The 13,613-nt window shown below is 45.3% G+C and overlaps 1 protein-coding gene across 3 annotated transcripts in view; it reads left to right on the top strand.

The window, feature by feature from the left end:
- Positions 1–1,173: 1,173 nt before the first annotated feature.
- FBXW4 (F-box and WD repeat domain containing 4) overlaps positions 1,174–13,613 on the top strand; it is a 73,205-nt gene continuing 60,765 nt past the window's right edge. The window contains exon 1 of one of the 3 annotated variants that reach the window (XM_036027186.1): positions 1,174–1,957. In XM_036027186.1, the coding sequence (XP_035883079.1) occupies positions 1,245–1,957 (713 nt within the window). In that variant the 5' untranslated portion in view covers positions 1,174–1,244. The remainder of the gene's footprint in view (positions 1,958–13,613) is intronic. The other 2 variants (XM_028512113.2, XM_036027187.1) reach the window with 2 other exon arrangements.

The following is a 13,613-nucleotide window of genomic DNA, read 5'->3' as shown; positions in this document are numbered from 1 at the left end:
AAAAGTAATTCTAGGGCAAAGCCAGATTCCGGTCTGACCTTGTTACATGATGCTTCTGCAACACCATAGTGCAATGTAGTCGCTTCCTAGGTCTCTCTTTGGCTATGCTAAAGTGTTGAATAATTTCCAGAGTTGATTTTTTGTTCATTGTTGCTACTTAAAAATGAATCTTAAGATGTAAATACAAAATAAAACCCTCGAATCCTTCCTATCAGAATTTGGGGTACAGGATACACAGGCAGGAATAGGTATTTTCTTCCCTTCCCTCCAAATCTCACTGTCTAGCCTAGTGCTGTCCCATGGAAAAATAATACGGGCCACAAATGTAAGTCACATGTATAATTTTAAATTTTCTTAGTCCAATGTATCAAAAATCTTATCACTTCAACATGTAATTAATACATTATCGACATAGTTCACACTTTTTCTTGTATAAGGTTTCAAAATCTGGTGTGTATTTCACATTTATGGTCCACCTCATTTTGGATTAGCCACATTCCAAATGTCCAGTAGCCACGTGTGACTGGGGGTAGGTGGGTTGGCCATGCCAGCCTGTCTAGACTTCAGGTTTTACTTAGCTCTCCCTTCAGACTGTTGCCCTTGTGAATGGAATTAGTGCTGTGGGGAAGGGCTTGTGGGTGACCTTGGAGAATCCATTTGTGTGTGGGTGGTGACTAATAACAAGCCCTAGCTTCGCCATTTACTGATGCATTGGGGAGTTAGGGATTCAGGATCTAGAGGACTGCAAACCTTCCCAAATACCAGCTCACTGCCAGAACGATGGTTCATACCCTGTGCGAGAACCCGGGCATGCCACCTTGAAGGGGGATGCAGTTTGTGGGGTGCTGGTGGCTTGTGGAAAGGAGGTATCACCTGAAGATAAGAGTGCGCAAGCTGTCGAAGTGGGTGCTTCTTGAGAGCAGGAGCTCCAACTAGCCGCTTCTTTAAGGCAGATGCTCCTTTTGCGTGCGGCCTGTGGCCAGGCTCTCAGTGGGCCTCACGTGCTACACGAATGAACGCATGTGCTTGCACCAAACGCTGCAGGAGGTCCAGGGACTGGGAACCGAGGTCCACTCTCCCGCCAGAACCCCGAGGCCGCTCCGCAGCCGTGGATGTTAAGGGGCGGGCCCAGGTCTCGGCCCGCTCCGCCCCATGTGACCCGGTCCGACATGGTGTCGCCTCCTCCCGGGGCGACGGCGGCCGCTCCGGTTCGCCTGCCTGTCGGGCCGGCCCCGCGGCCGCTCATGAGCAGCCAGGGCCGCTTGGGACCCCCCGGGAACGGCGGGCCGGGCGAGGGCCAGAGCGGGGAGGCGAGGAAACTGCAGGAAGGGAGGGTCGCGAGGAGGAAGCGAAGGAAGGGGAAGGGAAAAGCGGGAGCGAGGCAAGGCGGAAGAGGAAGCGGGGCGGAAGGGAAGCCGGAGCCGCAAACGGCGGAGGAGGCAGCTGGGTTGGGAGCCGAGGCGGGAGCGAGGGCAGGCCCGGGGGAGGAAGGAGAGGGAGGCGGAAGCGTGGAGGAAGGGGCGAGAAGGGTCGTCAGGGGAGATGAGGGGAGCGCGGAGGCAGGGAAGGAGGCCAAAGGAGGAAACGAAGGCAACGAGGAATGGAGGGCTAGGACTGGGCGGCGGGAGGATGCCAGGCCGAGCAGAGCACAGGAAGGAGAGGGTGAGGCTTGGGGCCGCTTCGCGGGGGCCGGGGCGGCCGTGGCCGCCGTGGCGGCGGAGGCCGAGGAGGAGACTGCGGCTCGGGAGCCGGCGGGCCGCCCAGCCGCGGGGTCGGCGCTCTGGCGCCTGCCAGAGGAGCTGCTGCTGCTCATCTGCTCCTACCTGGACATGCGGGCCCTCGGCCGCCTGGCTCAGGTGTGCCGCTGGCTGCGGCGCTTCACCAGCTGCGACCTGCTCTGGCGCCGGATAGCGCGGGCCTCGCTCAACTCCGGCTTCACGCGGCTCGGCACCGACCTGTAAGCGCCCGCTCCCCGCCCCGGGCCCGGCCCGCGTCCCGGGAAAGGGCGGGGCGCCGCGGCCTGGTCAGCCTGGGGCCGTGTCGCACCCCGAATTCCGTGGCCCCGGCCGGCTTCCGCCGAGACCCCTACCCGAACACCCTTCTCATCTCGGAGGTCCCCATCCGAGGAAGCCTCCCAAGAGCATCCCTCAGTCTGCCACTCTCCCCGTGGGCGGCTCCTCACAATTAGCCATCTTAAGCACTCCTTCAGCTTCTGATTGTGCCTTTTCACAGACCTTGACTCGCCGAGCTCCTCAGTCCCAGAGAGCCCGGCGGGTCTGTGGCTTTGGAGGCCTCTTCTGGCCCGGGTCTAGGACTCAGGTTCACGGTGTTGTCTATTTGAACGTTTTGTGGTCCTTCATCCGTTCACCCTCTTCTAACGGTTGTTAGGCTTCAGAGCTCAGCTCAAGTCGCATTTGGAGAAAAGGGCTCAGACCCGAAAAGGAAGCCCTTGGTCCAAGTGTCAACTCTGGTTTATGACTTGATACGGGCTGAAAGACACACACAAGGGTGCCTGCTTATGGCAGAGGGTTGGGTTAGGTTTAGGCTGTATGGAAGGGGATGGTATCGCAATTTGGCTGGTTCTTAGCAACTTTTTGAATCACTTAAATCTATTAAATAAAAGGGGAAAAGATGTATGGAATTGGAGGAGAAAAACCTTTCAGATTGCCCCCAACTCCATCCAGTTTGAGTTAAAAAAAAAATAGTTCCGATATAGTATAATATTAAAGAAAATCGTTTGAAAACATAGAGATATAATGCCACCACCTCTAGACACCAATTGATCTTAAAAATTACTTTTCAGTCTCACGCTTCTGAATTGCTATCTTAACTGATCCTAACAGAATAGGTACAGAATTGTTTTGGAGCTGTACCATAATGAGATTAAATGTTTATGTTATATCCAGTTTTTTTGCTATTACAGATAACAAATGAGTAATTTAATCATTTTTGGTAGCAGCTTTATTGAAACATAAGTCACATAGCATCTAATACATATATTCCTTTTTGGATTAGTTACTTAGGATAAATTCTCAAGATTGGCATTATTGGGTCAAAGGTTATGGTTTGTAAAGGTATACCAAGTCACTGTGGCACCAGCAATGAATGTGAAAAATTTTTAAATCTTTGCTATATTGGGGCATATAATGCTATCTCAAAATTTTGTTATTTTGCATTTCATTTTACCACTGATCAGGGTAAATATTTTCCCATATGTGTGTTTCACCTGTGAGATTGTCTGTTCTTAGTCTTTACCCATTTATTATTGGGGTCTTGATGTTTTTCTTGTAAATTTGGAATCCTTGAGGGTTATAGGTATTGGGCTATAGATATTAGGCTATAATTTGTCATGTTTGATGCAAGTACTTTTTCCCAGTTCTTTTTACTTTACTGTTTTTAGCCTATAGAAGTTTTACACTTACATACAGGGTGAGCAAAAGTAGGTCTATAGTTCTATGGAACAATGATATAATAATTAATAAATAATAATACAAGAATAAACTCTCTGTGTTGCCTACTCACAACTGTAAACCTTCTTTTGCCCACCCCTGTATATCAGTCTGTCACACTTTTGTAATTTATTTATTTTTTTCCCCTAAGTGTGAGAAATTTAGAACTCCTCCATAGCCCTGAAAAATCTTCTCTTTGAATAGCTGCTGGTTTCCTTATTATTTGATTTTTTTAGAATAGTTAACACTTTAATCACCATCACTTATCTGTGGAAAGGGTGAGTTAACTCTTATTTTCTAAGTGGCTACCTGGTTATCACTATACATTTTGTTAAATAACTGCTGTCTTTCCCTTGTTTTAGAAAGCTTATTTTAAATACTGTTGTTTTTTAATAGGCTCTAATATCTGTTAGGGTGAGGTGATCCTTGTTGGATTTGTGTGTGTGTGTGTGTGTGAGAGAGAGAGAGAGACATTTCTACTTCCACTCAACCACCCAAACAAGAAGAAATTCTGTGCCTTTTCAAAAGTTTTTGTGGTTTTCATTATAAAGTTCCCACACACCTGTTGTTTTACTTATTCTTAAATATGTTATGCATTTTGTTTTTATTATGAATGTAATCCTTTTTTAGTATGTTTTCCAGTTGGTTATTATTAGTGTACAAGATTAATTTTTTTGTAAATTTTGAGCCTGATCATTTTGTTTAATTTTGATTAATTCTAGTACAATTTTGTTGTCAGTGACAATGATTCTCTGGGATTTGGGGCTGATGTACTCTTGTTACCTTTATTTCTTAGAAGAAAAACTTTCAGAGAACATACCAGTTGACTTACAAGAGAAGTTGGCTAAAACGACTGGAATCCAAGCCAGCCAACGCATAGTTTGGCTTTCTCTCTCTCCTTATAGAGGTTGAATGGATGAGTGAAAGAATTGGTGTTTATTTTTCTTTTCTTTTTAAGTGCTCTAAAAGAGAGCTAATGGGAATGAGTGAATGTTCTATAGGCAATAATAACAGGAAAATAAAAATGAGTTTATGTGTACAGTATACTCATTTATAGTGCTTTGAGACTGCAGAGGGACATGGCTTTATTATTTATTTGCCATGAGTGTTTTGGGGTTTTTTGCCTGTATCCTAGGATGAGGGACGTTGTTTTTATCACAGCACTTGATGAAGAGCAAGGTCACTGTTTGTGTTTTCTGAGTTGAGGGGAGAAGTTATGTGGGTTAGAGCAGGTGGAGATGTGTTTACTAGTGTGGTCTCTTTCTGGACAGCTGCAGAGACGTGATAAGCCACCAAGAAAGGTGGCCGTCAACCCTGGAGGGAGATGGCTTGCACCTCATTCCTCTTACAGCATGAGGGTGCCAGGGCCCAAACTTCAGTGAGCATATGGCTGCTTGGGTAGTGGCAGGGCTGCAGTTCATGCTTTGGGCTAATTAATTGCAGACTGGACAGTGGGATATGTTTTTGTAAGTACGACACAAAACTCCATTTTATCAGAGGCCACACATCACTGCACCAGAGTTGTATCCCCTATAAAGAATGGGAGTAACATGTCTCATAAAATGAGCCTTAAATGTGTAAGTGCTAGCAGAGTGTCCAGCACAGAGTAGGCACTCAATAAATTGTAAGATGGAACTTCTTAATTGCTTGGCTTCTCCTGTAGTCGGTCTGCATATAGCAAGAGTGGAGGTGGTTTGACTTGGAGATGCTGCCTAAAGAGCAGGTGAGGGAAAACACACACCCCGCTTGGTTTCTCTCACCTGCCCCGAATGTTTTCAGAAACTTGACAGCAGACCCTGTGAGCTTAGGGTCTGCACTCCTGCTGAAGAGCCTCTTGATTCTCAGAAACACAAACTGCTACGGTTTACTGACCTTCCGGCCCAGGGCAAGCCCCATTCAGTGTGGCTGTTCCTAACTGATCATAGCTTTGTTGAGTAAGATGAACTGCTTTGGTTCCTTGTGATTTGTTAATGGTCTTATACTTGTGCTTGAAGGCATTTTGGCCACTTTAAAACCACAAACAAATAATTTGCTTCCCTTTAGGCCTCTTGCTCAAACACTGAACTCGGGTAGATATCCAGAGGTTTTGGGTTTTTTTAAAGCAGACACAGGGACAGTTTGAGGCAGTCATCTGGTTTGAAATCACCTTTGTTTGAAGGTTTTATAAAGCCTGGGAGAGTGGCAATCTCTATAATATAAAAATCAAGGAAATGTTTCATATAGCGACCTTTTAAGTTTTCCCTGGAGTGTGGGGAAAACTAACCTACTTCAGTCTTCAAAGGCAAAACAGTGAAACAGTGAAATTTGACTCTGGCAGTTTATAATGGAGGCTCCACACAGGGAGTGGGTATGATAGGCGGAAGAGCGAAGGTGCTATCTGCAAATATCCTGATGCTGAAAATTAAGAGCAGAGAATGGAAAGAGAGAAGTGTATCCTTGTTTTTAAAAAATACTTCTGCCAGTCTTATGTTAAAGGAAGCTTACTTAATCCTCTTCCTTCCAAATTAAGTCCTACATGTTTTCAAACTTGAATTTTATTTTAAGTATCCTTTGAGCAATACCCGGGTGCCCTTGCGTTTGCCTGTGGTAGATTCGCCTAGAACTCACAATAGGTGTTTAGGGAGTAAGGCGCTGAGGTGTTTGCCCTGGCATGCACATTCATTCCTCAGACAGGGTCTTGTGGGCTGGGAGCACTTTGAGGCTGGGGAGCTGGGGTATCTATTTCAGTGATGATTAACGTCCAGAGTGGTGAGATGGACACAGATAAGCAGAGCGTGTTTGTTTGTTTTAAAATGATTGCACCTAAGAGCATTTTTTTTTTGGCCCAGAAAGCATAAAGTTTCCTTTCCTAGCCCCCGACAGGGCATCGCTGACTGGTTACATTTAAGGTTTCTAAACAGTGCTTTTCAGGAAACAGTGATTAGCTTAAAGTCACTTTGGCTTTCCCCTTCACCTTTCTGCCTCACCTAGGGAGGAGAGTCACTCACTTGTTCCCCCGTTCATTGCAAGGTTTCATGTATGGATCTTTTTTATCTTCAGTCTTTTCGGGGAGGCTTTCTTTTTAATGGTTCTGTGAGATAATAAAAGTTGAGTTCAGTTTACATGCTTAAAATAAATAAAACAATAGGCCTGTGGAAGCAGGGAATGGTCTCGTGCAGTCAGTACCTCCAAACGCAAACTGGGAGGATGGAAGAGGCCTTTTCCTCCAGGACCGCGAGACTAGAGAAGCTGCCTGTGTACTTCCCATCTTGTGCCGTTTGAAGAGTAGGAGACGCGTTCGCTAGCTTTCAAGGCAGAAACGTGGAGAAACCCAAAGACCTCACAGTCTGGAAGACGAGCAGTTCTCACCGGGACGAGATCTCTGACCATGTTTCAGGACGCCGTACTTTCCGTTTTCTGTGTCTGATGCCTTCACCTGAGGTAGAAATTGTGTTTGAGCCACTGGAATCAAACTGACGGCGAGGTTACTGGAAACATACAGATTAAAGTAAACTAAAACTATTTTTGAGTGTTTGACAAGGAAAAGAGTTACCTTTGTATGACAACTTAACCTTAACTCTGGGTTGACTCTGGCATTGGATTAGTTTCTGGTCCAGACTTATAACCACGGGGCAGGGAGAAGTTCAGGTAGACTCTTCTTGAAGCCAGGCTCCAGGAAATTTGGAAAATTTAAGATGAGCTAAACTGTTTGAAAAGATGAGAAAGTTGAGTTTTGAATTTTCAGTGAGAATTGGCATACTCCCCAATTTGATTCTTAGAAACCGATTTTTGCTAAGCCCCAGAATTCACCTCATGTGTGTCAACCAAATTCAAAGATTTGGTTTATTCTCCCTACTTAGCAGTCTTGCTCGGGAATGACTAGGATTCAGATGGAACTTCAGTTGTAATTCATAGAAGCTAGATGGTTGGGCTAATTAGGAATCTATCTATGAACCTTGAATCATGTATATGCTTGAACTGCATCTGAAACTTACTGTGAGACTGTCTGGAGAAGAATTTATCTCTTGTTAGAGGTTTGCCGCCTCGTCTTGGCTTTGAGTCCGGTCTTCGTCATATCCAAACTGTCCACACGGCCCTCCCTGGAAGCCTGGGCCACCCAATGGGCCCCTGTGCCTGCCCCTCTTTAGCCCACAATTAATTGCCAGTACATTCTTTCTTCTTCTCCTTCTTTTTGGTATTTGACATGAGCTCAAATTGCTGAGAAAGGTGACAACTGTGAAATGAAGACAGGGCTTGGAGACACCTTAAAAAATACATGTGAAGGCCACTAAATGACAAGAGCAGACTGCCAGGCTCTTTCAAAACATCACCACGTCTGTTGACTTTCCATTCCTTGTCCACAGCACAAAATTGGAGGTCAAAGAATCATAGGAGTTAGAGATGGAAAAGACATTTGGGGTCAACCAGTTCAGCCCTCTGCCTTCCCCTGCCCCGATTCCAAATCATTCCTTACATTATATTTTCTCCCCCAGCTCTTGTACAGTTTTCACGGTCTTCACTCAACCCCGGCTGTCACCTTTGGGGAATGATGCTGGAGGCTCTGTCCGGCTTCTCCTCAGCAAAGAGAGATATTGCTTCTGCCCCCAGTTGACATTTGTGAACTTCTTTGTTGGTGGTCTCAGCTGAGAGGCTGAAGGCTAGCTGGAAGTCTCTCTGCTGCCTGGTGATGGGGCTTTTCTGGACGGGGAAGTGCATTTGGTGTGTGATGATGTTGGGAACGGGGCAAGGGGCTAGGGTACAGTGTAGCCATTGCTGACTTTGTTCCTAGACCTTTGTTTTTCAGGGCTCTTGACCTGAAAAGAGGTGTGTGTGTGTGTGTGTGTGTGTGTGTGTGTGTATCTACAGGAGGTATTGGGGAGGTGGATGGAGGTAAGGAAATTACACTGAATAGGAGTTTGATAAGAACCCTACCTTACAAATAAGTAGGTTAAACAAAGAAACAAACAAGCAAACACTAGTTTGGTGAAGTAGTGGAGGATTGTTTCAAGAAAACATGTTAGAGAAGAAAGAGTGGCGGCTTACTGTATAGAAGTTTCAGTTCATAGTCAAGTTGAGAGGAACAGATGGGCTGGGCGTGAGGATTTTGGACTAGGGTACACAGTGCTGCTTTGGGGGGTCTCCCCTTGGTTTAAGTAGTAGAGAAAGAAGTCCTGTGTTTACTGGCTGCAGGGTTTGGCAGGGAGAATGGTCATTTTTAGAGGCAGCTTTGGAAGGTTACCCCTGCTCCCCCTCTTGTTCAGCAGCTGTTGGGAGCGGTCCGAAGGGGGTATTATATTACTTCTGGTAACTCTGCCAAGAATGAGAGGAAATCCACAATCTGTGGGCTTTGGGGGGAGGGGGAGTGGGGATGGTGGGGTGGCAGGTGATGGGACAGGGAAATTAAATTGTTTTATAGTAAATACGTTGAGATACTTTTCCTGGAAAGCTGTTTCCCTGAAAGGAATGATGTTTCCCCTGCTGACTAGATCTGTAATGGGCTTTTCTAGGACTTCATTTTCTTTCTTCCCTGTAGCTTCCATGTTTCTTTGAATTCTCCTTTCGAAAGCCCACATTGAAAAGGTGAGTCAAGATTCACGTACAGGTGGTGCACGTGCTTACGTGGCCTTCCTCTAGGAGTGAGTTACTAACAGAGAACCTCTCATTCATCACTTGTCTTGGCTGCAGCTTAGCTGCATCATAATGCCTAGGAACTGGAGACGTGAAACTTTCTGGGTGGCGCCTGGTTCCTGTTCTCGCCATCCCTTCCAGGCTGGAAGGTCACCAGGGATTTTGAAACTTGGCCACCAGGGCTGAGAATCTGCTTTGGTGGTGAATGTGGAATACAGTTACGAGATTAAAAACTATGAAACAACCCTGAGGAGCAGAGTAGTGTATTCCTTACATTTCGGGTGGGGAGCCCAGGGGGAAGTTGTTTTGAAGGTATGAGAACAAAGTCTACTTCTGAGTCTGTTAGATGCCAGTCCATGCCTCGGTTAGAAGATGACCCGTTCTCAAAAAATAATGGCATCTTTCTTGCTGCTGTCTGTTCTCAGGAAGTGCCAGATCAGTCTTGTACTGTGCAGTTTTTGAAAAACCAATTCTGTGACCCAGCGAGCGTGGGAAATGCTGCGCTGCACACCCCCTCTCTTGGGGACTCACCGTGCCCGTTGGTAAACGAGAGGCACTGAGTCGTCCTGTGATGGAGAGACCCATTTAGTTCTGTCGTATCCAGCACTGCACAGCATGTTTTGATGATAAAATTCTTTTTTTCACTACTTAACATTTCTTGACATCTTGCAGAACATGCACAGTGGTCAAGTATCCTGCAAATACAGGACTTGACCAACAGCAGGAGGACATGAATGTGAACATGACCGTAAATCCTAAGCTCACCTCAGGAATCAGGGTTATGCCCAGTTCTTCTAAAACTGCTCTGGACAGCTTTGACATGTGGGTGCCACCTTAAGATACTTTACCTGCTCAGATTCCTTCCCTGGAGCTTCTCTAGCATAAGAATTTGGAAGCCTTGGTTGAATTCCTGACGATGTGCTGTATTATACATTTTTAGGAATGGCCTTTGGAGCTTGAAGGTAGCGTGTCTAGGCTCCTGAAAACCTACAGACATTGTTGGAAGTGGGACTTGCTACAGGGAGAACTGTACTTGGAGCGCTCGTTTAAGCAGTGTCTATCAGAATACCTGTTCTCCTAGGACCGTGGTTCCCACCTTTTGTGTCTAAGGCATACTTCTGAGTGATGTTAGAATTTTTGATAGTACGTTAAAGGATTAAACGCTGAATGTCTTTTTTCTTTTTTCAAGCAAGTTTCAGAAAGTTGAAAAGCTTGTACTTATTTATCATGTAGTGTGTTCCTGTTTGAGTAGAATTATTACTGCCCTGACCTTGTTCTCTTACAACCTGCTTTGAGATCAAGTTTGCATCTACTCCTCTGAACACCCAGTCTTCCTCTTATTTTGCAGCAACTGTGTTGTGAGTCGCACTGAGGCTCAGTGGTGTGCCTGACAGAAAGCTTTATAAAGGTGTGGCTCTTTAGTTGAATGGAAATAAATGCTGCACGTTGTTTAAAATGTGATGGCATACTTATTCAGGGTCCCTGTTATACCACTGGTTGAGATCCACTTTTAGAAGTGCTAGGAGGTTGAAGACTTGCTCTTGTGGAATTTATGACTGTATTGGACAAACAAGACATACAGCTGTGAAATGCTAACAAGCCTAGGTTTACCATAGGTTTAGTCTGTGCATTAGCAAGAGAAGGCGAGGCATGTTTGGAGGAATCAGGGAAGTAGAGGTTTAAGCTGGATCTTGAAGAATGGGTGAGTTTGACTAGTGCCCAGGAGAAGGAAGGAGGCATTTGTCAAGGACAGTGGTACGTTGGTATTGGCATGGTAGAAGAAGGTGTGGGTATAGTTATGAATGTAGAAGAGATGGATCTGGCTGAAGCTCAACTGCATAGCGCGGAGCTGTGGGAGGTGAGGCTGAATGAATAAGGTGAGCTGTCATTTGGGGCCTTTTGACGGAGATGCCGGTCTGCTCCATGCTCCCCTTGTGCATGGTTCTGTCTTCATGCTGAAGTGTTCCCTACAGTCTCACTCCCCCTGCATGTTGGTGTTATTCCCTGTTCCCTGGCTGAAAGGGTAAGCAATTTAACACAATATAATGATTTTTCATTGATTTTTTTTGAACCTTAATCATGGACCTCTGCTGCTGAGGGCCATTGGAGGATTTAGTCTAATGCGGAGTGTGAATGAAGAGATAAGTTTCTTGTCTTAGGCTATATAAATGCTTGTTCCTAAAGCCAAATTCTTAGTTGTAGTAGAAGAGCTAGTGGGTACAGGCACTCTGCAGGGAATCTGCTTTCTGGAGAGCAAGCAGATCAAAGAAATCAAGAGACAGTATTAACTTAAAATTCCAGGCCCCCAAGCATCCTTTTGTATAGCTCTGTTCCCCCTCCTCAGCCCAGTGCCCCTGATTGTCACTTGTGGACAGGCGCCCTCCTTTTCTGAATTTCCAAGTCTGCAGGAAGTTATGCTTACGGTAATCATGCCAATCACGCAGGTAGGCAGCTTGGGTGGCATTGAGGGGAATCAAACTACAAGGTGAAGCAGGGAGGGGCACTGATTTGTGATCCGGGAGTTTTCTGATCTTAGGGACTATGCAGGTTTAAGACCTCTATGATCTATCCACACCTCCCCTTCCCTCACCCCCCAGCCATTTTCCTTCTGACTAGGTTTATTTATTTGCTTTTGGTTTGAGGTGTGGTGAGGAGAGGTGAAATGAAAGGGGAATCTAGATAACTGCCTAGATTAATTTCTATCCCTCTGGACTAACTTGTTGCCAAGGTTTTAAGGGGCCCGATAGCTTTCTGTGGGTACGTGTTGTATTGTTTTTGTTTAAAATAGGTCATGTGCCCAGGAATGCAGTCAAACTGTAATGGGGACTAAGTGCCGGAAAGCTGAGAAGGTGGGGGCCCAAGTGGAAAAATGAGCCTGAGGCAAGAGAAGGCGGGCTGGGAAAATGGAAGTTCCAGTAGGCCCACAGGCCAGGTTAGGGATCCCTGTGCCTTAACAGCTGTGCAAGAGGTTTATTTTCAGCACACCAGTCGTTTTTGGACAGAGTATCCCCACTTTGCACCAGTAACCATGGTGGAGAAACAGCCAACCAGAGAGCATTTCAAGGGTGGGAACAAGGGTCCTTATTGAATTCCCACTTCTGCTGCCTTGTTTTACTGACTCCTGTTGGCTGGGCCATGACAGGTCCCCACAGGGAAGGAGGGATGCCCACTTTCAGAGAAGGAAGGGTTTTTTTTATTCCTTCTGATGTTTTAGGTCCTGAAGCCAATAAGGATATGTTTATGATTTGTCCACCACCTAGGAAACCACCAGAGATGACTGAGCCAACAAAAGGGATGAAAAAGCCTAGCTGTTGCTTTTAACAAAGTGGTACTCTTCTCAAGTGAAAGCCAAATGGAACGGCTTTAAAGAGCTGGAATTTGATGTGAAGGACCAGGGCCTGTATCTTGATTATGGTGTGCATCCTGGGAGAGGGAGCCCGCACCTGCTCTTTGGTAGCTGCTTCTAAAGTTCAACTTTGAAAGTTTCTTGCTGCTGTGATCAGGCCCTCAGGGCAGTGCTTTGACCCTTAGTAAAGTGTCACCAAATTGCAGTTAAGTGAGCAGGGAGATGAGAGAAGTGTTGTCCTTATCCCAATTCAGGAAATATATTGATTCTTTACCCCCTTGTTTCAGTTTTGGTTTCATCTCCACCTATGAACTTAGACCAACTGAAGAGGAGAGAGGAGAGGTTAGCTACAGAGGTTTCTTCCTCTGTATCTGGGAGGGATATGCAAATAAGATTTCACAGGGAGTCTAATCTCTTTCATTAAGAGTGCAGTTCTTTGGGCCATGCTGTTGACTGTCTGTTACTGTCCTCAGCTCTACGTCTAGCGGTAGGCAGTACAGGGCGCTTACTAGTAATGTGAAACCAGGGACCGTATTCACCCAGTGGACGAATTTAGTAAATTTATTTTAGCTTGAACACCCAAATCCTGATCATTCAATCTGAAGGGGACTAAGTTTGACATGAGAAGTACAGTTTCTAGTAGTTATATTTGAGTTAGAATAAAAACAAATGATTGTTGAGTTAGCTTTAAAGATAACACCATTAATGGGTATTAGTCACTGTGTATATTTATGTAATAATAATTAACTGTTTTGTAGAGATTTATGACATGCTGTACTTTAAGTTGTCATCTCTAAAACACCACAGTTGTGTGAAATACTATCCTCATTTCATAGATGAAGAAATTGACAATTAGAAAAGTTGAATAACCAGGTTTGGATCCCAGCTTCCTAAGTCTGCATTCTGTGCTTTCCTCATAACTTCATTTAATCTACAATTTAGATGTAAATTGAGAGACCTAACGCTTTATAATTATGTGATATGTTAAAAAAATTGCTCACTTCTTAAACTGCCATTTATTTACCTCTTCTGTCCTGTTATTTATGGAGATGTAATTTTGTGTAGTCTCCTCACCTTCATTTTATAAATTTGGCTTATTTAAAGTTTTTTTATCCTCACCTGAGGACATTTTTTCATTGCCTTTTTAGAGAGAGCGAGGGGGGAGGAAGGGAGAGAAGCATTGATTGGTTGCCTTCTGTACTATATGCGCC

Source organism: Phyllostomus discolor, chromosome 5 (genome assembly GCF_004126475.2).
Source record: "Phyllostomus discolor isolate MPI-MPIP mPhyDis1 chromosome 5, mPhyDis1.pri.v3, whole genome shotgun sequence".
In the NCBI taxonomy this organism is placed as follows: Eukaryota; Metazoa; Chordata; class Mammalia; order Chiroptera; family Phyllostomidae; genus Phyllostomus; species Phyllostomus discolor.
This window is presented reverse-complemented; position numbering and strand designations above follow the sequence as displayed.